This window comes from Chiloscyllium plagiosum, chromosome 12 (assembly GCF_004010195.1).
Source record: "Chiloscyllium plagiosum isolate BGI_BamShark_2017 chromosome 12, ASM401019v2, whole genome shotgun sequence".
NCBI classification, from domain to species: Eukaryota; Metazoa; Chordata; class Chondrichthyes; order Orectolobiformes; family Hemiscylliidae; genus Chiloscyllium; species Chiloscyllium plagiosum.
This window is the reverse complement of record NC_057721.1, coordinates 85856423-85879369: the sequence shown is the minus strand read 5'-3', so window position 1 is coordinate 85879369 and position 22947 is coordinate 85856423. Positions and strand designations below refer to the sequence as shown.

General features: G+C 44.5%; 1 protein-coding gene across 4 annotated transcripts in view; it reads left to right on the top strand.

Annotated features, from left to right (window-relative positions):
- The window catches only part of LOC122555449 (ubiquitin-associated and SH3 domain-containing protein A-like), a 76493-nt gene that overhangs the window by 14820 nt on the left and 38726 nt on the right, over nucleotides 1-22947 (top strand). For all 4 annotated transcript variants that reach the window (XM_043701465.1, XM_043701464.1, XM_043701467.1 and 1 more), the window contains exons 3-5: nucleotides 3736-3844; nucleotides 9007-9129; nucleotides 16828-16920. In XM_043701465.1, the coding sequence (XP_043557400.1) occupies nucleotides 3736-3844; nucleotides 9007-9129; nucleotides 16828-16920 (325 nt within the window). The remainder of the gene's footprint in view (nucleotides 1-3735; nucleotides 3845-9006; nucleotides 9130-16827; nucleotides 16921-22947) is intronic.

The following is a 22947-nucleotide window of genomic DNA, read 5'->3' as shown; positions in this document are numbered from 1 at the left end:
GAATAGGAAGGGTTTGGAGGGATATGGGCCGGTTGCTGGCAGGTGGGACTAGATTGGGTTGGGATATCTGGTTGGCATGGATGGGTTGGACTGAAGGGTCTGTTTCCGTGCTGTACATCTCTATGACTGTATGACTCTATAAGTCGGTGGTGGGCAAGTTGTTGGAGGGAATCCTGAGGGACAAGATTTACATGTATTTGTGATTTGGAGATGCTGGTGTTGGACTGGGGTGTACAAAGTTAAAAATCACACAACACCAGGTTAGAGTCCAACAGGTTTATTTGGGAGCAGTAGCTTTCAGAGTGCTGCTCCTTCATCAGGTGGTTGTGGACGCAATTGTAAGGCACAGAATTTATAGCAAAAGTTGCCTGAGAATGTAACTTTTTTAAAAAAAAGTTTCATGATTTACATATGAAAGAAGTGAAACTAACATGGTCATTCTAACAGATCAGAGACTTAACTAACAATCAGGGTATTTTTCAATGTATAGTTTCAGTTACATCACACGATAAACTTTTGCCATAAATTCTGTGCCTTACAATTGCATCCCACAAACCTGTTGGACTCTGACCTGGTGTTGTGTGATTTTTAATTACATGTATTTGGAAAGGCAAGGACTGATTAGGGATAGTCGGTATGGCTTTGTGTGTGGGAAATCATATCTCACTAACTTGATTAAATTTTTTGAACTAATAACAAAGAGGATTGATGAGGGTAGGGTAGTGAACATGATCTATATGAACTTCAGTAAGACATTTGACAAGGTTCCCCGTGGGACAATGATTAACAAGGTTAGATCTCATGGAATACAGGGAGAACTAGCCATTTGGATACAGAACCGGCTCAAAGGTAGAAGACAGAGGGTGGTGGTGGAGGGTTGTTTTTCAGACTGGAGGCCTGTGACCAGTGGAGTGCCACAAGGATCGGTGCTGGGTCCACTGTTTTTTTGTCATTTATATAAATGTTATGGATGTGGACATAAGAGGTATACTTAGTAAGTTTGCAGATGACACTAAAATTGGGAGGTGTAGTGGACAGTGAAGAAGATTACCTCAGATTACAACAGGATCTGGACCAGATGGGCCAATGGGCTGAACAGTGGCAGTTGAAGCTTAATTTAGATAAATGCGAGGTGCTGCATTTTGGAAAAGCAAATCAGAACAGGACTTATACACTTAATGGTAAGTATAGTCAGTGGTGTGTCACTGAATACAGAGACCTTGGAGTGCAGGTTCATAGCTCCTTGAAAGTGGAGTCACAGGTAGATAGGATAGTGAAGAAGGTGTTTGGTATGCTTTCCTTTATTGGTCAGAGTATTGAGTACAGGAGTTGGGAGTTCATGTTGCGGCTGTACAGGATATTGGTTAGGCCACTTTTGTAATATTGTGTGCAATTCTGGTCTCCTTCCTATTGGAAGGATGTTGTGAAACTTGAACGGGTTCAGAAAAGATTTACAAGGATGTTGCCAGGGTTGGAGGATTTGAGCTATAGGGAGAGACTGAACAGGCTGGGGCTGTTCCCTGGAGCGTCAGAGGCGGAGGGGTGACTTTGTAGCAGTTTATGAAATCATGAGGGGCATAGATAGGATAAATAGACAAGATCTTTTCTCTGGGGTGGGGTAGTCCAGAACTAGAGGGCAAAGGTTTCAGGTGAGAGGGGAAACATTTGAAAGGGACCTAAAGGGCAACATTTTCATGCAAAGGGTGGTGTATGTATGGAATGAGCTGCCAGAGGAAGTGGTGGAGGCTGGTACTATTACATTGAAAAGGCATCTGCATGGGTATATGAATAGGAAGGGTTAAGAGGGTTTGGCAAATGGGACTAGATTAATTTAGGATACCTGGTTGGCATGGACAAGTTGGACCATTTGACTTGTCTCTGTGCTGTACATCTGCATGACTCTATGATTCTATAACTGAGGACATAATTTCAAATAAGTATCTGACCTATGCTGAGTGCCTAACAGGATTCCTAGAATGTTAGCTGAGGAAGTGTTTAAAAGTTGGACTTTTATGAAATTCAGAAAAAACACTGCGGGGGTGGGGCAGGGGGAGGGGGCACCAGTCTATTTCAATTCTTTAGAGGTTTCAGTTCAGGAGAACAGAAGGATTTATTTTATAAAGTCCCCAAGTTGTGAGGATTTGTGCTGATGTTTTTAAGTTGTCAGAACAGAAAAGAAGCCATCAACGTCATGTGGTCAGGAAGCAAAGATCACATCTGGAATGGGGCGCAGATGGACTGACTATATCGTGCAGGGACTTTGGAAGCAGCAAGGAAATTCAGCGCAGAGGGAAAGAGGTGCTTTATCCATGAACTTTTTAGTTCATACTTGAAAAGTGTGTTGCTGGAAAAGCACATCAGGTCAGGAAGCATTCGAGGAGCAAGAGAGCTGACATTTTGGGCATAAGCCCTTCATCAGGAATGTGGAGGAGGAAGGAAACTGAGAGATAAATAGGAGGGAGGTGAGGTTGGGGGAAGGTAGCTGGGAATGCAATAGGTAGATGAAGGTGGGGGGTGATGGTGATAGGTTGGAGTGGAGGGTGGAGTGGGTAGGTGGGAAGGAAGATGAACAGGTAGGACAGTTCAAGAGGGCGATGCCGAGTTGGGGTTTGGATCTGAGATGAGGTGGTGGGAGGGGAGATTTGGCAACTAGTGAAGTCGATGTTGATGTTGTGTGATTGTAGGGTCCCAAGGCAGAGGATGAGGCATTCGGGACACTACACTAGCCAGGGAGCTATCGGTCTTACTTTAGATGTTCTTGTCTCACTTTTCCTTATCAATGTTTACTTCCAATCTTGACTTTGACTTTGGTTTGTAAACTATGGATATTTCCAATCTGAAAAGGTAGGATTCAGTGATTGTGACTACATTAGACTATCTCTTAACTAGTCTGTGAAACAGCTCCCAATTTTAGCACCAGCACCCAAATGTTTGTATGGCTGACTTTGCAGGGTAATTAGGGTTGTGTTTGTCATTGTTGTTTCTGGTGCCCAGGACAATGTTAGGTGATCCATCCAGTTTCATTCTTTGATTTGGCATTGTAACAGGTTTGCTCGGCCATTTCTGAGGGCAGCTCAGAGTCAACCACATGCTGTGGGTCTGCAGTCGCATGTAGACCAGACCAAGACAGGTCAGGACAGCAGTGTCAGAGAATGATAGAATCATTTCCTACAGTGCAGAAAGAGGCCGTTCAGCCCATTGAGTCTGTATTGACCCTCCAAAGGCCATCCCACCCAGACTCAGTCCTCCCACTGTTTCCCTGTAATCCCACATTTTCCATGGCTAATCCACCTAACCTGCACATCTTTGGGCTGTGGGAGGAAACCAGAGCACCCGACAGAGAAACCCATGCAAACAAGGGAAGAAAGTGAAAACTCCATGTGGACAGTCACCTGAGGCTGGAATCAAACCCATGTCCCTGGCGCTGTGAGGCAGCATTGCCCACTGAGCCATCGTGCTGGCCCTGAAAGGCAGTGGTGAATCCCATGGACTTTTACAACAATCAACAATGGATTCATGGTCACTGTTCCTGAGGCTAGCTTTTTAAATCCAATTGGTAATATTAATTGTAATGTAAATAAATCTAATTGTTGACATTTAGGTAAAATTGCTACCCAAATTAACATTTTGATACTTCTTACATTTCATGGTAAACAAGTTTAATTCTGTAAAATATTGATCCTTAACTCGAGATCCACGTTTACAACTTGACTTTTAATCTGTCCTGTCTTGCAGTTGATTGAAGCAGCTACCTTGAGGAGGTGTGTTCTGACGATGCGACACGCTGAGAGAGTTGACCTGGTGTTTGGCAAGTCTTGGTTGACACAGTGCATTACCACTGAAGGTAGGTTCGTGATGATAATACCACTGAAGGTGGGATCGAGATGATAATACCATTGAAGGTGGGTTTGAGATGATAATACCACTGAAGGTGGGTTTGAGATGACAAGTGCACAGTTCTGTCACTTACTGGTTAGTCATCTCAGGTCAATCTCTTGACAGATTCGTAACCAATTTCCCACAGCTTTCTCTTTTCTGTTCTTCCTACTGACTAACTGAAACAACCAATACTCACACCAAATCATTTTTCAAAGTGTTACTGAGATGTACATACATCCGTACGATGACACAAGCTGGAACATACACGCAAACGTATCATCACACAAACTAAAACAAAGAACATACAATTCATGTGGGTTCACTTGGAGTATAGTATGGCTAAATGTGAAGTTATACACACTTCTCTGTGAAAAACAGAAAGACAGGGTGTTATTTAAATGGTGATACATTAGGAAATATGGATATACAAATGGATTTGGGTGTCCTGGTACAATGAAAGTAGACAGGCAAGTAGGCAGCAAGAAATTAGAAAGGTATATAGTTTATTGGCCTTCATTATAAGATGATTTGAGTTCAGAATTAGAGATGTCTTACTACAGTTATACAGAGCTTTGGTGAGATCACACCCGGAGTCTTGTGTGCGTTTTTGGTCTCCCTACCCAGCAGAGAATATAATTGCAATAGGCAGGTTCACTCGGCTGATACCGGGAATGGCAGGACTGTTCCCTGAGGAAGGATCAGTTCTACTGGCATGTATTCCATTGGCAGGAGAGACTAGGAGCAGAGGGCACAGCCTTAGAATAAAGGGAAGACCTTTCAGAACGGAGATAAGGAGAAACTTCTTCAGCCAGAGAGTAGGGAATCTATGGAATGCATTGAAGGCTGTGGAGGCCAGGCCATTGAGTACATTTAAGACTGAGAGAGATAGGTTCCTGGACATCAAGGGGATCAAAGGTTAGGGGGAGAAAGCGGGAGAATGAGGTTAAGAAACTTATCAGCCATGATTGAATGGCAGAGCTGACCCGATGGGCTGAATGGCTAATTTCTACTCCTACGTCTTACAGTCTTATGGTCTTCACTAGATTTTATAAACAAATAAAATTCTAACAGGACGAGTCAGACGAGAATCAGGGAGGATGATTCCCTGGCTGAGAAGTCTTGGACCAGGGGACACAGTCTCAGGATACAGGGTAGACCATTTCAGACTGAAAGAAGGAAAGATTACTTCACTCAGAGGGTAGCGAACTTGAGGAATTCTCTACCACAGAAAACAGTGGAGGTCAAATCACTGAACACATCCAAGAAAGAGAAAGGTATCTTTTAGATATTAAAGGCATCGAAGGGGACAGGGAGAAAGCCGGGAGAGGGCATCAGCAGTGATCGTAGTGCATGATGGAGCACACTGAGGGGCAAAATTGAGGGGTAACGATCTGTTTTGGGGCCGCTGCTGTTTGTCATTTTTATAAATGATCTGGATGTGGGTGTAGCAGGATGGGTTAGTAAATTTGCGGATGATACTAAGGTAGGCAGAGTTCTGGATAGTCAAGATTAGAAAAGCAGAGTGGGTCAGGCAGCATCCAAGGAGCAGGACAATCGACATTTTGGGCAAAAGTCCTTCATCAGGAATAGGCTTAACTCGAATCTCCAGCATCTGCAGTACCCACCTCCGCCTAGAGTTCTGGATAGTGCCGAAGGATGTTGTGGGTTACAGAGGGATTTGATAAGGTGCAGAGCTGGGCTGAGAAGTGGCAAATGGAGGTTAAGGTGGAAAAGTGTGAGGTAGTTCACTTTGGAAGAAGTAACAGGAATGCAGAGTACTGGGCTAATGGTAAAATTCTGGGTAGTGCAGATGAACAGAGAGATCTCGGTGTCTCTGAAAAGTTGCCACCCAGGTTGATAAGATTGTTAAGAAGGCATATGGCGTGTTGGCATTTGTTGGTAGGGGGATTGTGTTTTGGAGCCACGAGGTCACCACATTATAGGAAGGATGTGGAAGCTTTGGAAAGGGTTCAGAGGATGTTGCTGGTATGGAGGGAAGGTCTTATGAGGAAAGGCTGAGGGAACTGAGGCTGTTTTCATTGGAGACAAGAAGATTGAGAAGTGACTTAATCGAGACGTTTAAGATAATCAGAGGGTTAGATAGGGTGGACAGTGAGAGCCTTTTTCCTCGGATGGTGATGGTTAGCACAAGGGGACATAGCTTTAAATTGAGAGATGATAGATATAGGACAGATGTCAGAGGAAGTTTCTTTACTCAGAGAGTATAAGGGGTGTGGAACGCACTGCCTGCAACAGGAGTAGACTCACCAACTTTCAGGTCATTTAAATGGTCAATGGATAGGCATATGGATGATAATGGAATAGTGTAGATTAGATGGGCATCAGATTAATTCCACAGGTGAGCGCAACATCGAGGGCCGAAGGGCCTGTACTGCGCTGTAATGTTCTATGTTCTATGTAAATGTCACCCTCTGGCCTCTAGCTTTTATCTTTCTATGAAGCCTCCTTGCATCTTCCTCACAACTTATGCTCCCACCAAAGTTTGTGTCCACAGCAGATTTGGAAATATTACAATTGGTCTCCACATCCCATTGTTTAATGTGTATTGTGAGCAGTTGTAATCCTTGTGGTATTGCAATGACAATAGCTGTGAGAATTACACTGGGCCCAGCAGTGAAGATCTTACTCAGCTTTCTGATTTTATTCACAAAGAGCTTGTATCTTGATTCAGATCCACAAAGCTCTCCTTCTGCCTGACTTTTAAAAAAAAATCAAATTAAAAACAAGTCAAGGAGTTCATTAGAGCCCTGGAACTGAAAAAAAAACAAGGGGATCAAATTAAAATGACATTTGTGTGGACGATAATGCTTCCCAGTGCTCTCCCCACCACTCATCCTGTGAATGAATGAACAAAACTAAATTAAAATGGAGTTGTCAGGGGAAATAAGGCATCCCACCCTAATCATGCCCACCTCTCACTAGTAGGAGCACTACCAATGCACCACCAGAGCCCTGATTATAACCTGAGAGGTTCTTTGTTTCATGTAATGATTGGTTCCTCGTATTCTCCCTGTCAAACCTCTTTCCTAGTTCAGTCTATGTCACTGATGCCTGAATGGGCCAGAACTGGGTCCTCCCCAACCCACTGCCAGTTCTTCACCAGCTTCGAGCAGATACCATGCAGAAACACAGCCATCTGGACACATGCTCAGTGCTGCAGAGAGCATGTCAATTCCCCTCACTATACTGTCCCCTCGTACCTCAACATTCCTTGTTCCTTCACCACTTAAATACTATTTTTATTCATTCATGGGATGAGGGCATCACTGCTGAGGTCAGAATGTTTTGTCCATCCCAAAGAGCAGTATAAGAGACAACCACATTGCTGTTAGTCTGGAGTCATGTGTGTTCTAGATCAGGTGAAGATGGCAGTTTCCTTCCCGAAGGACCTTAGTGAACCAGATGAGTTTTTCCAACAATCAACAATGATTTGAATTCAAATTCCACCATCTGCTATAATAGGATTCAGACCCAGGTCCCCAGAACATAACCTGCATCTCTGGATGAACAGTTCAGTGTTAATACCACTAGGCCATCACACTCCTGTTCCATGGTCAATTTCCATATCCACACTGCAGCCCCCACTCTCATCTAAACAAGCAAGAAAACATCAAACTGGTTGATCAATTGCAGAAGTTAATATTTCTGCACTGCTGTCTCTGGGTCCACTTACCTGCCTCACACACAGTGTCACCACACTGATCTTAACTAATCAGCAAATCAGAAAATCCTATTCTAAGAGGTGTGACTGTCTCCTGGTACAATGAATGTGTTTAACTTGTCCCCCATCCTGATGTGTTCTGTAGTCTATAGTTCAATCTTCTGTTCATAAAGTCTGAGGTGAAGCTGCAAAAAATTCAAACAACTATAGCCATGTTTGCCCTGGTATCCCCGAGCTCCCACATACTACAGCCTCGACATATCTCCTGCACCACTATGCATAATGAAATGCAATTAATTATATCATTCACTTAATTATGTTGTCTCTTATATATTTATTAGCCTTACCACCAATTTGAAGCTCAGACCAGGTGTGCAGTGTTTCTAATAGTGAGACAGCTTCTTTGGGAGGTCTCATTGATCTTGCCTCTACCTCTGAGCCAAGTGACATGGCTTTGAGTCCCACTTGCTCTAGACATGTGTAATAGCATTTCCAAACAGCTTGATTAGATATTAGAACATTTCATTGGAAACTATGTTTTTAGGTAGGCCATATCTGTGCACTGTGCTCAGAAAGACACAGGTCATTCTGGAGAAGTCCAAACCAAATTGGGAGCAACCGCATTGTGTGCAAACCCTGGGATTAGTTGTCAAATGGGAAGGACCCACTAAGAACAATGTAATAGCTGTTGAAGCGAGGAATGGGGCATTAGAAATCAGGGCAGTCTCTGATCTTCTGTTAAATTCACTGCACAGGCATTGTGGGTGAAAATCCACCTTGAGCTGAGATGTCCTCGATCTCACAAGACAGCTGAAAAATATTGAATTACCTGAAAGAAAACAAATACTTCTCAAAGATCTGAAAAATAGCAGAAAACTCTATTGGAAAATTACACTGGAAAACAGAAGGTTCGGTTGAGGATTTTAGTCTAAAATATTTGCGATTGTGACATGTTGTGTTTTTCAATGTATGGAATTCATCAGCAAAGGACAGGGATTATTTTGTTGTTGTTCTCGACTGTTGCAAAATAAAATTCATTGGAATTAAATTCTCCTTTCCTTCCATTTGCCTTTTCCTTCTTCATATTCTGTCTTGGGTCAAACCCCACTTTGCTCCAGCGTGTGAGATTTCCAGCCTCCAAAGACAGTTTAAGCCCATTTTCCTTCACTGTCCCTCCTTCCTGGCAACTTGCTGAGAAAACATTAATTATTCTTCTCTCCATGGATGCTGCCAGTCCTGCTGGCTGAGCATTTTCTGTTTTCATTTCTCACTTGTGGTTCACTCCATACACCAGCACAAAGCTGAACAATCACATTTCTGATTAAACTTGTATCCGGACGGAGAGAGATTGACACACAAAAATCATAATTGCTGCAAAGTAAAGACACTGAAACGTCAGACCCGCGAAGCCTAACTATGTTATACAACTGTTTTCATATTTTTAGGGAGATATATCAGACCAGATTTAAACTTCCCTCACAGTATCCCCCAACGAGCTGGAGGTACCAAGGATTATGAACATGATGCTCCCTTGTCATCCTGTGGAATATTCCAGTCTCAGTTAATGGGTGAGTTGCAGATGCTGCTTTTCACGGCCTTCAGAACCATCCTGTTTTAACTCAGTCATTCAGTTTGAAACTATTCAAAGAGTGTGTTGCTGGAAAATCACAGCCAGCCAGGCAGCATCCAAGGAGCAGGGGAATCGATGTTTCAGGCATAAGCCTTTCATCAGGAATGAGCCTTTCATCAGGAATGAGTCTTTCATCAGGAATGAGTCTTTCATCAGGAATGAGTCCTTCGTCAGGAATGAGCCTTTCATCAGGAATGAGTCCTTCGTCAGGAATGAGCCTTTCATCAGGAATGAGCCTTTCATCAGGAATGAGTCTTTCATCAGGAATGAGTCCTTCATCAGGAATGAGCCTTTCATCAGGAATGAGCCTTTCATTAGGAATGAGCCTTTCATCAGGAATGAGTCTTTCATCAGGAATGAGTGCTTCATCACTTTGAATCTACAGACAGTTCAAAATGACACAAAATGAATTCTCTTGGGGGTGAAGAGATTTTCAAACATAGAACATTACAGCGCAGTAAATTCCTTTCAGCCCGCAATGTTGCACCAACCTGTGAAACCAATCTGAAGCCCATCTAACCTACACTATTCCATTATCATCCATATGTCTATCCAATGACCATTTAAAAGCCCTTAACATTGGCGAGTCTACTCCTGCTGCAGGCAGGGTGTTCCACTCCCCTACTACTCTGAGTAAAGAAACTACCTCTGACATCTGTCCCATATCTATCACCCCTCAATTTAAAGCTATGTCCCCTCGTGCTAGCCATCATCATCTGAGGAAAAAGGCTCTCATTGTCCACCCTATCAAACCCTCACATTATCTTATATGCCTCAATTAAGTCATCTCTCAACCTTTTCTCTAACGCAAACAGCCTCAAGTCCCTCAGCCTTTCCTCATAAGACCTTCCCTCCATACCAGGCAACGTTCTGGTAAATCTCCTCTGAACCCTTTCCAAAGCTTCCACAGCCTTCCAATAATGCGGTGACCAGAACTGGACGCAATACTCCAAGTGCGGCTGCACCACAGTTTTGTACAGCTGCAGCATGACCTCATGGCTCCGAAACTCAATCCCTCTACCAATAAACACCAACACACCATGTCCCTTCTCAACAACCCTATTAACCTGGGTGGCAACTTTCAGGGATCTATGTACACAGGCACCGAAATCTCTCTGCTCATCGACACTACAAAGAATCTTACCATTAGCCGAGTACTCTTTCTTCCTGTTGCATTGTCTTTTTCCAGTGTGAATACTGACGAAAAATATTCATTGAGCACTTCCCCTCTCTCCTTGGTCTCCACACACAGCTTCCCACTTCTGTCCTTGATTGGCTCTAACCTTACTGCAATCATTCTTTTATCCCTCATATACGTATAGAAAGATTTAGGGTTTTCCTTGAAAAGTCATTAGCAGATAGGGTCATGTCCCCTCCTGGCTCTTCTTAACTCTCTCTTTAGGTTTTTCCTGGCTAACATGTAACTCTCAAGCACCCTAACTGAGCCTTCACATCTCATCCTTACATACTTAATGGTAAGGTCCTATGGAGTGTTGCTGAACAAAGAGACCTTGGAGTGCAGGTTCATAGCTCCTTGAAAGTGGAGTCGCAGGAAGATAGGATAGTGTAGAAGGCGTTTGGTATGCTTTCCTTTATTAGTCAGAGTATTGAGTACAGGGGTTGGGAGGTCATGTTGAGGCTGTACAGGACATTGGTTAGGCCATTGTTGGAATATTGTGTGCAATTCTGGTCTCCTTCCTATCGGAAAGATGTTGTGAAACTTGAAAGGGTTCAGAAAAGATTTACAAGGAGGTTGCCAGGGTTGGAGGATCTGAGCTACAGGGAGAGGCTGAACAGGCTGGGGCTGTTTTCCCTAAAGCGTCGGAGGCTGAGGGGTGACCTTATAGAGGTTTACAAAATTACGAGGGCCATGGATAGGATAAATAGACAAAGTCTTTTCCCTGGGGTCGGGGAGTCCAGAACTAGAGTACATAGCGGAGGGGAAAGATATAAAAGAGAACCACGGGGCAACCTTTCACACAGAGGGTGGTATGTGTATGGAATGAGCTGCCAGAGGATGTGGTAGAAGCTGGTACAATTGCAACATTTAAGAAACATTTGGATGGGTATATGAATAGGAAGGGTTTGGAGGGATATGGGCTGGGTGCTGGAAGGTGGGACTAGATTGGGTTGGGATATCTGGTCGGCATGGACAGGTTGGACTGAAGGGTCTGTTTCCATGCTGTACATCTCTATGACTCTATGACTCTATAAGCCTTTTTCTTCCTCTTAACAAGAGTCATAGAGTCATAAGAGATGTGACAGCATGGAAACAGACCCTTCGGTCCAACTCATCCATGCCAACCAGATATCCCAACCCAACCTTGTCCCATTTGCCAGCACTTGGCCTATATCCCTCTAAATCTTTCCCATTCATATACCCATCCAGATGCCCTTTACATGCTGTAATTGTACCAGCCTCCACCACTTACTCTGGCAGCTCATTCCATACACGCACCACCCTCTGTCTGAAAAGATTGCTCCTTAGATCTCTTTTATATCTTTCCACTCTTACCCTAAAGCTATACCTTCTAGTTCTGGACTCCCTTGCCCCAGGGAAAAGGCCTTGTCTATTTATCCTAACCATGTTCCTCATGATTTTATAAACCTCTATAAGGTCACCCTTCAGCCTCCAACGCTCCAGGGAAAACAGCCCCAGCCTGTTCAGCGTCTCCCTGTAGCTCAAATCCTCCAACCCTGGCAACATCCTTGTAAATCTTTTCTGAACCCTTTCAAATTTCACAACATCTTTCTGATAGGAAGGAGACCAGAATTGCACGCAATATTCCAACAGTGGCCTAACCAATGTCCTGTACAGCCACAACATGACCTCCCAACTCCTGTACTCAATACTCTGACTAATAAAGGAAAGCATACCAAACGCCTTCTTCACTATCCTATCTACTTACGACTCCACTTTCAAGGAGTTATGAACCTGCACTCCAAGGTCTCTTTGTTTAGCAACATTCCCCAGGACCTTACAATTAAGTGTATAAGTCCTGCTAAGATTTGCTTTCCTAAAATGCTGCATCTCGCATTTATCTAAATTAAACGCCATCTGCCACACCTCAGCCCATTGGCCCATCTGATCCAGATCCCATTGTGCTTTGAGGTAACCTTCTTCACTGTCCACTCCACCGCCAATTTTGGGGTGATCTGCTAAACCAAATTTACTAACCATACCTCCTATGTTCACGTCCCATTAATTTAATTAAATGATGAAAAGCAGAGGACTCTGCACCGATCCTTGTGGCACACTGCTGGTCAGAGACCTCCAGTCTGAAAAGCAACCCTCCACCACCCCCCTCTGTCCCCTACCTATGGCACAATTCTACATCCAAATGGCTAGTTCTTGCTGTGTTCCATGTGATCTAACCTTGCTAACTAGTCTACAATGCGTAACCTTGTCAAACGCCTTCCTGAAATCTATATAGATCACGTCCACCACTTTGTCCCCATCAATCCTCTTTGTTACCTCTTCAAAACACTCAATCAAGTTTGTGAGACATGATTTCCACACACAAAGCCATGTTGATGATCCCTAATCAGTCCTTGGCTTTCCAAATACATGTAAGTCCTGTCCCTTGGGATTTCCTCCAACAACATGGCCTCCACTGATGTCAGGTTCATCACTCTATAGTTCCCTGGATTTTCCTTTCTGCCTTTCTTAAATAGTGGCACCACGTTAACTAACCTTCAGTCTTCTGGCTCCTCACTTGTGAATATCAGTGATACAAGTATCTCACCATGGACCCAGCAATCACTTCCCTAACTTCCCACTCTTTATATTCTGACCAATTATCCGACTGTCTTTCACCATGTGCTGTTCTATGTTTCTTTCCCAAGTCTGATGATTTCCCCAACTACTTTATTTTAACCATATTTGGTGGGTTGTTGCTTGAGAATTTTATTTTACAGTAGGCATAAACACTGAGTATACTGAAATATTCCCTTAAATGTCCACTACTATGTCTCTATTGCCTTATCCTAGTATGCCAGCTTACTTCAACTCACTCAGCTTTCTTACACACATACTTACCCTTGTTTGGGTTTAAAGCACTAGACTTAGACCCGATCTTCTCCTTTTCAAACTGATATAAAACTAAATCCTATTGTGGATTCTACTCCCTTGGGGTGCCTTAATTCTGAGGTCATTGACTCATCAGCAGTAGTAATCACTCACTAATGAGCATGATTGTCCACCTTGGAAACTCTTTGTTATGGTCACCCATTCTATGGGGTCTTGTGTAGCCCGATCCCGGAGCCACATCTCTGACTACACTTGGCAGATGTTTCCAGGAGATGGAGTTGATCCTTGGCCTTGGAATCATTGGCATTCCTTTCTCTGGTTCCTTTTCTGCACCTCACTTTGCCCCTTTGTTCAAGAAGGGGAATAGAGACAACCCTGGTAATTATATAACATTGAACCTTACTTCAGTTGTGGGAAAAGTGTTGGAAAAGGTTATAAGAGATAGGATTTATCATCAACTAGAGAGGAATAAGTTGATTAGGGATAGTCAACACAGTTTTGTGAAGGGTAGATCATGCCTCACAAACGTTACTGAGTTCTTTGAGAAGGTGACCAAACAGGTGGATGAGGGTAAAGCGGTTGATGTGGTGTATATGGATTTCAGTAAGGTGTTTGATAAGGTTCCCCATGGTAGACTACTGCACAAAATACGGAGGCATGGGATTGAGGGTGATTTAGCGGTTTGGATCAGAAGTTGGCTAGCTGAAAGAAGACAGAGGGTGATGGTTGATGGGAAATGTTCATCCTGAAGCTCAGTTACTCGTGGTGTCCCGCAAGGATCTGTTTTGGGTTCACTGCTGTTTGTCATTTTTATAAATGACCTGGATGAGTGTGTAGAAGGATGGGTTAGTAAATTTGCAGTTGAAAACTAAGGTCAGTAGAGTTGAGGACAGTGATAAAGGATGATACAGGTTACAGAGGGACATAGATAAGCTGCAGAGCTGGGCTGAGAGGTGGAAAATGGAGTTTAATGCAGAAAAATGTGAGGTGATTCACTTTGGAAGGAGTAACAGGAATAAAGAGTACTGGGCTAATGGTAAGATTCTTGGTAGTGTAGATGAGCAGAGAGATCTCTGTATCCATGTACATAGATCCCTGAAAGTTGCCACCCAGGTTGATAGGGTTGTTAGGAAGGTATATGGTGTGTTGGCTTTTATTTGCAGAGGGATTGAATTTTGGAGCCACAAGGTCATGCTGCAGCTGTACAAAAATCTCGTGCGGCCGCACTGAGTACAGTTCTGGTCACCGCATTATGAAAAGGATGTGGAAGCTTTGGAAAGTGTGCAGAGGAGATTTACTAGGATGTTGCCTGGTATGGAGGGAAGGTCTAAGAGAAAAGGCTGAGGGACTTGAGGCTGTTTTCGTTTGAGAGAAGAAGGTTGAGAGGTGACTTAATTGAGACATATAAGCTAGTCAGGCTTAGATAATGAGAGCCTTTTTCCTCAGATAGTGATGGCTAGCATGAGGGGACATAGCTTTAAATTGAGGAGTGATAGATATAGGAGAAATGTCAGGGGTAGTTTCTTTACTCAGAGAGTAGTAGGGGCGTGGGACACACTGCCTGCAACAGTAGTAGACTCGCCAACTTTAAGGGCATTTAAATGATCATTGGATAGACATATGGATGAGAATGGCATAGTGTAGATTAGATGGGCTTCAGATAGGTTCCACAGGTTGGCGCAACACCAGGGCCTGTTATGAAAGTGTAAATGTATACTGTACGTGTAAGAGAATTGAAAAGCTAGCAAGGACTGACAAAGCACAGAGTCCTGAACAAAGTAAGAATATAATACTTGATTGAAAAAAATAATTGCAGCTGATTTGCCGTGAAACAAAAACAAATGCAAAAGTCAGCTAATCAGTTTAAATTATGCACCAAGATACCAGAATCCAATCAAATTTGAATTTAGTGTTTTGACAACATCAAAACCAATGAACTGATCTGATGTTCTGGGGTATAAAACCAGACATTTTGAACAATTGGGAGAAGAACTGCCAAGAACATCCATAAACACAAACTACTAGCTGAAGAACTCTCTGAAAGATACCTATGTGCAAGAAGTTTGCACAACAGAACACTGAAACCAACTTAGAAAAAAATCTACAAAGGGGAATTGACAAAGCTGAGTGGTTTTTGAAATATGATTTTTTTGTAAATCTTAGTCAGGAATTTTTATCAGACCAGTATTGTGGAGTTGGAGGTAAAAGATAGATTTAAGAGAAAGGAGTTATTAATAGTTGTTGGTTTTAATACTCTCTGTTGGACTTAAACAATAAAATTGATAATTTTTACTTTAAATAGTGACCTCTGGGATAATTCTTTGCTGCTCGGAATGTAACAGATTATGGCGCGTGGTAAGCTTCTCTGTGTGTCGGGTTTAAATTAGCAGAGGGGTTTACCCTGTGTTGTAACAGGCTGAAGGACCTGTACTGTGCTGTAATGTTCTATGTTCACCACTGAGTATTCTCAAAGGATTGTGTCCCTTCACATAGGAGTTTCCTCACAACTGGTTTCTTCTGAACAAGGATTACATTCCCTACAGTGTGGAAACAGGCCCTTCGGCCCAACAAGTCCACACCAACCCTCCGAAGAGTAACCCTATGTTTACCCCTGCCTAATGCTCCTAACACTACGGGCAGTTTAGCATGGCCAATTCACCTAAACTGCACATCTTTGGATTGTGGGAGGGAACTGGAGCACACCCACGCAGACACAGTGAGAATAGGAAAACTCCACACAGACAGTCACCCGAGATGGGAATTGAATCCGGCTCCCTGGCGCTGTGATCTAGCAGTGCTAACCACTGAGCCAATGTGCCACTCCACACAAAGCCACCCTGCTGCCCCATGCATTGAAATCCAAGTTGCATTTGTTGAGAAAAGCTTTCAGGAAGTCTTTGAAATGTTACCTTTGTCTTCTTTAATTTGAGCAACTTCCTTGAGCTGGTGAAGACAACTTGGGGAGTCAAAATCCAGGCTTAATTATGGCCAATTCAGCTGCCAGAGGTTAAGAGATGGTGCAGTGATAAAGGGCTTCAGCTATGTACAGAGACTGGAAGAGGTGCATTATTTTTCACAGCCAAAAAGCTAAAAGGGAGATTTAAAGCAAGTTTGAACCCAATGAGTTTTGTTGAAGTGAAGAAGCAAGTATTGTTTTTAGTGGCAAGAGGATCAGAAATTGTGCAATAGATGGATCAAAGGACCAGCTGTAACAGGAATAAGGTTTTGAAGAGAGTGGGTTGTTGTGATCAAGAAGGTGAAAAAGCAATGGGAGTACATAGAATCACAACTTTCTAAAGGGATTTATACTGAGCTTTGGAAGGGAATGGAATTCACTAGGTCTTTCAAAGCGGGAGGCTGGAAGAACACAGTGATCCAGGCAGCATCAGGGGCTGGAGATGTCAATGTTTCGGGTAAAACCCTGCTTCAGTCCCGACCTCTCCCCCTCCTGATGCTGCCTGGCTCACTGTGTTCTTCCACCTCCTGCCTGTCGCTTTGGATTCCAGCATCTGCAGGGGTTTTTTTTTTATCTCTAGCTCTTTCAAAGAGCTGTGAAATGTTTTTAATTTCGAGAGTAAGAAACTGCTATTTTCATTTGGTAACTAGGTGAAGCAGTACAAGAACAAGAACTGATGATCCAATGTGTCTACTCATCTCCTGCTCTGCGATGTATCCAGACAGCTCACTACGTCCTTGAAGGTAGGGTCCATAACGTCAATGTAAAACCACATACTTTTGACTTCTGTATTTTTGATTGCTGACTGAACTGGAAAAGGATGGTTTTAAAACCAAGGATTGTGGGAATGATTATTGTATTTTTAAAATTGTTACGAAACTCAATGTGTGTGCATTTACACTGGTACTTTATTCAAGCAGTGTTATGGAAGGATATTATTAAGCTGGAGAGGACTCAGAAAAGACTTACCAGGATGCTGCTGGGAATGGAGGCTTTGATTTATAAAAAGAGAATGGATAAGCCAGGACGTTTTTCAGTGGAGTGTTGGAGGTTGAGGGGTGACCTTACAGATATTTGTAAAAAAAATGATGGGAATAGATAAGGTGAATGTCAGGTGTATTTTCCCGAGGGTGTAGGATTTGAAGATTGGGGCCATATTTTTAAAGTAAGAGGAGAAAAATTTGAAAAAGACATGAAGGGCTTTTTTTACACAGAGAGTGGTTTGTATGGAATTGATCTCCGGGGATAGTGGTGGATGCAGGTAAAGTTGTAATGTTTAAAAGATATTTAGAAAAATAGATGAATAAGAAATGTTTGGGGGGTTATGCACCAAACACAGGCAGGTGGGACTTGTTCAGTTTGGAATTATGGTTGGAATGCACACTTGGACCAAAGGGTTGTTTTCTTCTGAGTGACTCGAAGCAGTGGGTTACTCTGTTACTGAGTGATTCGAAGCAGTGGATTACTCTGTTACTGAGTGACTCGAAGCAGTGGGTGACTCTGTTACTGAGTGATTCGAAGCAGTGGATTACTCTGTTACTGAGTGACTCGAAGCAGTGGGTTACTCTGTTACTGAGTGACTCGAAGCAGTAGGTGACTGTTACTGAATGACTCGAAGCAGTGGGTGACTCTGTTACTGAGTGACTCGAAGCAATGGATTACTCTGTTACTGAGTGACTCGAAGCAGTGGGTGACTCTGTTACTGAGTGACCCAAAGCAGTAGGTGACTCTGTTATTGAGTGACTCGAAGCAATGGGTTACTCTGTTACTGAGTGACTCGAAGCAGTAGGTGACTGTTACTGAATGACTCGAAGCAGTGGGTGACTCTGTTACTGAGTGACTCGAAGCAGTGGGTTACTCTGTTACTGAGTGACTCGAAGCAATGGGTTACTCTGTTACTGAGTGACTCGAAGCAGTGGGTTACTCTGTTACTGAATGACTCGAAGCAGTGGGTTACTCTGTTACTGAGTGACTCGAAGCAATGGGTTACTCTGTTACTGAGTGACTCGAAGCAGTAGGTGACTGTTACTGAGTGACTCGAAGCAGTGGATTACTCTGTTACTGAGTGACTCGAAGCAGTGGGTTACTCTGTTACTGAGTGATTCGAAGCAATGGGTTACTCTGTTACTGAGTGACTCGAAGCAGTGGGTTACTCTGTTACTGAGTGACTCGAAGCAGTGGGTAACTTTTTACTCCTGCTCTGCGATGTATCCAGACAGCTCACTACGTCCTTGAAGGTAGGGTCCATAACGTCAATGTAAAACCACATACTTTTGACTTCTGTATTTTTGATTGCTGACTGAACTGGAAAAGGATGGTTTTAAAACCAAGGATTGTGGGAATGATTATTGTATTTTTAAAATTGTTACGAAACTCAATGTGTGTGCATTTACACTGGTACTTTATTCAAGCAGTGTTATGGAAGGATATTATTAAGCTGGAGAGGACTCAGAAAAGACTTACCAGGATGCTGCTGGGAATGGAGGCTTTGATTTATAAAAAGAGAATGGATAAGCCAGGACGTTTTTCAGTGGAGTGTTGGAGGTTGAGGGGTGACCTTACAGATATTTGTAAAAAAAATGATGGGAATAGATAAGGTGAATGTCAGGTGTATTTTCCCGAGGGTGTAGGATTTGAAGATTGGGGCCATATTTTTAAAGTAAGAGGAGAAAAATTTGAAAAAGACATGAAGGGCTTTTTTTACACAGAGAGTGGTTTGTATGGAATTGATCTCCGGGGATAGTGGTGGATGCAGGTAAAGTTGTAATGTTTAAAAGATATTTAGAAAAATAGATGAATAAGAAATGTTTGGGGGGTTATGCACCAAACACAGGCAGGTGGGACTTGTTCAGTTTGGAATTATGGTTGGAATGCACACTTGGACCAAAGGGTTGTTTTCTTCTGAATGACTCGAAGCAGTGGGTGACTCTGTTACTGAGTGACTCGAAGCAGTGGGTTACTCTGTTACTGAGTGACTCGAAGCAGTGGGTGACTCTGTTACTGAGTGACTCGAAGCAGTGGATTACTCTGTTACTGAGTGACTCGAAGCAATGGGTGACTCTGTTTGTGCAAGTGTGACCAGTCCTGAATGCAAAAGGTCACCAACAAGATAACAATTTGCTGATTGGTTCCTGGGTAGCTGAACAGCTTGTGGGTGTGAACAATGCAGTGAGAAGCCTTCAGGACTCTGGAAGAAGACATTGTGTGTGTCTCTTTGTCTCTGCAGTAAAAGTACCTAAAGGCTGAAGACAGTCAGTTACTTTCTCCCACCAGTTGCTGAAATAGGTTTTCTTCATCAGTACAATCATAGAGTCCCACAGCACGGAGACAGGCCCTTTGGCCCAAACTGCTCCGTGCCGACCAAAATGTCCACCCACACTAACCCCATTTCCCTGCACTTGGCCCATATCCTTCTAAACCTTCCCTATGCATGTATTTATCCAAATACCTTTTAACTGTTGTTAATGTACCCGCATCAACCACTTCCGCTGGCAGCTCATTGCATATGTGTACCACCCTCTGGGTAAAAAGGTTGCCCCTCAGGTTCCCTTTTTATTCTTTCCCCTCTAACCTTAAACTGATGCCCTCTAGTCCTCGATTCCCCAACCCTGGGGAAAAAGTCTGAGTGTGTGCAACCTATCCATGCCTCTCGTGATCTTATACACCTCTCGAAGGTCCCCCCTCACAAATTTGCTCAAGTCCTTTGATGAGTGACCAGGAAGGTTGAAGAGGGCAGGGTGGTAGACATAGTTAATATGGATTTCAGTAAGGCCTTTGATAAGGTTCTGCCTGGTAGGCTGCTCTGGAAGGTTACATTGCATGGAATCCAGGCGGAGCTGGCAAATTGGATTCACAATTGGCTTGATGGTAGGAAGCAGAGGATAATAGTGGAAGGATGCTTGTCAGACTGGAGGCCTGTGACTAGTGGAGTGCCTCAAGGGTCGGTACTGGGCCCATTACTGTTTGTTATCCAAATCAATGATTTGGATGTGAATGTACAAGGTATGATTAGTACATTAGTAAGGTGGCTGTGCAGTAAGGTGGGTGTGCAGTAAGGTGGTACAGTAAGGTGGTTGTGTAGTAAGGTGGTTGTGTAGTAAGGTGGCTGTGTAGTAAGGTGGCTGTGTAGTAAGGTGGCTGTGTAGTAAGGTGGGTGTGCAGTAAGGTGGGTGTGCAGTAAGGTGGCTGTGCAGTAAGGTGGCTGTGTAGTAAGGTGGGTGTGCAGTAAGGTGGGTGTGCAGTAAGGTGGTACAGTAAGGTGGTTGTGTAGTAAGGTGGGTGTAAAAACAATGACTGCAGATGCTGGAAACCAGATTCTGGATCAGTGGTGCTGGAAGAGCACAGCAATTCAGGCAGCATCCGAGGACAGGCAAAATCGACGTTTCGGGCAAAAGCCCTTCCCATATCCTCGGCAGAGTGGGAGGGGGAGTTGAAATGTTGAGCCACTGGGCGATTTGGTTGATTGGTGCGGGTGTCTCGGAGATGTTCCCTAAAGTAAGGTAGGTGTGCAGTAAGGTGGTTATAGAGTAAGGTGGTTGTACAGTAAGGTGGTTGTGCAGTAGGTTGGTGTGCAGTAAGGTGGTTGTACAGTAAGGTGGTTGTGCAGTAGGTTGGTGTGCAGTAAGGTGGTTGTACAGTAAGGTGGTTGTGCAGTAGGTTGGTGTGCAGTAAGGTGGTTGTACAGTAAGGTGGTTGTGCAGTAGGTTGGTGTGCAGTAAGGTGGTTGTACAGTAAGGTGGTTGTGCAGTAGGTTGGTGTGCAGTAAGGTGGTTGTACAGTAAGGTGGTTGTACAGTAAGGTGGTTGTGTATTACGGTGGTTGTGTAGTAAGGTGGCTGTACAGTAAGGTGGGTGTGCAGTAAGGTGGGTGTGCAGTAAGGTGGGTGTGCAGTAAGGTGAGTGTGCAGTAAGGTGTGTGTGCAGTAAGGTCATTGTACAGTAAGGTGGTTGAGCAGTAAGGTGGTTGTATAGTAAAGTGGCTGTGCAGTAAAGTGGTTATGCAGTAAGTTGGTTGTGCAGTAAGTTGGTTATATAGTAAGGTGGCTGTGCCGTAAGATGGTTGTACAGTAGGGTGGTTATACAGTAAGGTGGCTGTGCAGAAAAGTGGTTGTACAGTAACGTGGTTGTGTAGTAAGGTGGGTATGCAGTAAGGGGGCTGTACAGTAAGGGGGCTGTACAGTAAGGTTATTGTGCAGTAAGGTGGGTGTACAGCAAGTTGGTTGTGCAGGAAGGTGATTGTGCAGTAGGTGGGTGTGCAGTAAGGTGGGTGTGCAGTATGGTGGGTGTGCAGTATGGTGGGTGTGCAGTATGGTAGTTGTGCGCACGGTGGTTGTACAGGAAGGTGGCTGTACTGTAAAGCGATTATACAGTAAGGTGGTTGTACACAAAGGCAGTTGTGCAGTAAGGTGATTATGCAGTCAGGTGGTTGTGCAGTAAGGTGGGTGTACGGTAAGGTGGTTGTACATCAAGGTGGTTATACAATAAGGTCATTCTGTAGTAAGGTTGTTGTGCAGTGAGGTGGACGTGCAGTGAGGTGGCTGTGCAGTAAGGTGGGTGTGCAGTCCGGTGAGTGTACAGTACGGTGGGTGTACAGTACGGTGGGCGGCACGGTGGCACAGTGGTTAGCATTGCTGCCTCACAGCGCCAGAGACCCGGGTTCAATTACCGCCTCAGGTGACTGACTGTGTGGAGTTTGCACGTTCTCCCCGTGTCTGCTTGGGTTTCCTCCGGGTGCTCCGGTTTCCTCCCACAGTCCAAAGATGTGCAGGTCAGGTGTATTGGCCATGCTAAATTACCCGTAGTGTTAGGTAAGGGTAAATGTAGGGAAATGGGTGGGTTGCACTTCGGCGGGTCGGTGTGGACTTGTTGGGCCGCAGGGCCTGTTTCCACACTGTAAGTAATCTAATCTAAGTAATCTAATCTAAGGTGGGTGTACAGTACGGTGGGTGTGCGGTAAGGTGGGTGTGCGGTAAGGTGGGTGTGCGGTAAGGTGGGTGTGCGGTAAGGTGGGTGTGCAGTAAGGTAGGTGTGCGGTAAGGTGGGTATGCAGCACGGTGGGTGTGCGGTAAGGTGGGTGTGCGGTAAGGTGGGTGTGCGGTAAGGTGGGTGTGCGGTAAGGTGGGTGTGCGGTAAGGTGGGTGTGCGGTAAGGTGGGTGTGCGGTAAGGTGGGTGTGCGGTAAGGTGGGTGTGCGGTAAGGTGGGTGTGCGGTAAGGTGGGTGTGCGGTAAGGTGGGTGTGCGGTAAGGTGGGTGTGCGGTAAGGTGGGTGTGCGGTAAGGTGGGTGTGCGGTAAGGTGGGTGTGCGGTAAGGTGGGTGTGCGGTAAGGTGGGTGTGCGGTAAGGTGGGTGTGCGGTAAGGTGGGTGTGCGGTAAGGTGGGTGTGCGGTAAGGTGGGTGTGCGGTAAGGTGGGTGTGCGGTAAGGTGGGTGTGCGGTAAGGTGGGTGTGCGGTAAGGTGGGTGTGCGGTAAGGTGGGTGTGCGGTAAGGTGGGTGTGCGGTAAGGTGGGTGTGCGGTAAGGTGGGTGTGCGGTAAGGTGGGTGTGCGGTAAGGTGGGTGTGCGGTAAGGTGGGTGTGCGGTAAGGTGGGTGTGCGGTAAGGTGGGTGTGCGGTAAGGTGGGTGTGCGGTAAGGTGGGTGTGCGGTAAGGTGGGTGTGCGGTAAGGTGGGTGTGCGGTAAGGTGGGTGTGTGGTAAGGTGGGTGTACAGTTTGGTGGGTGTGCAGTAAGGTGGGTGTACAGTAAGGTGGGTGTGCAGTAAGGTGGGTGTGCAGTA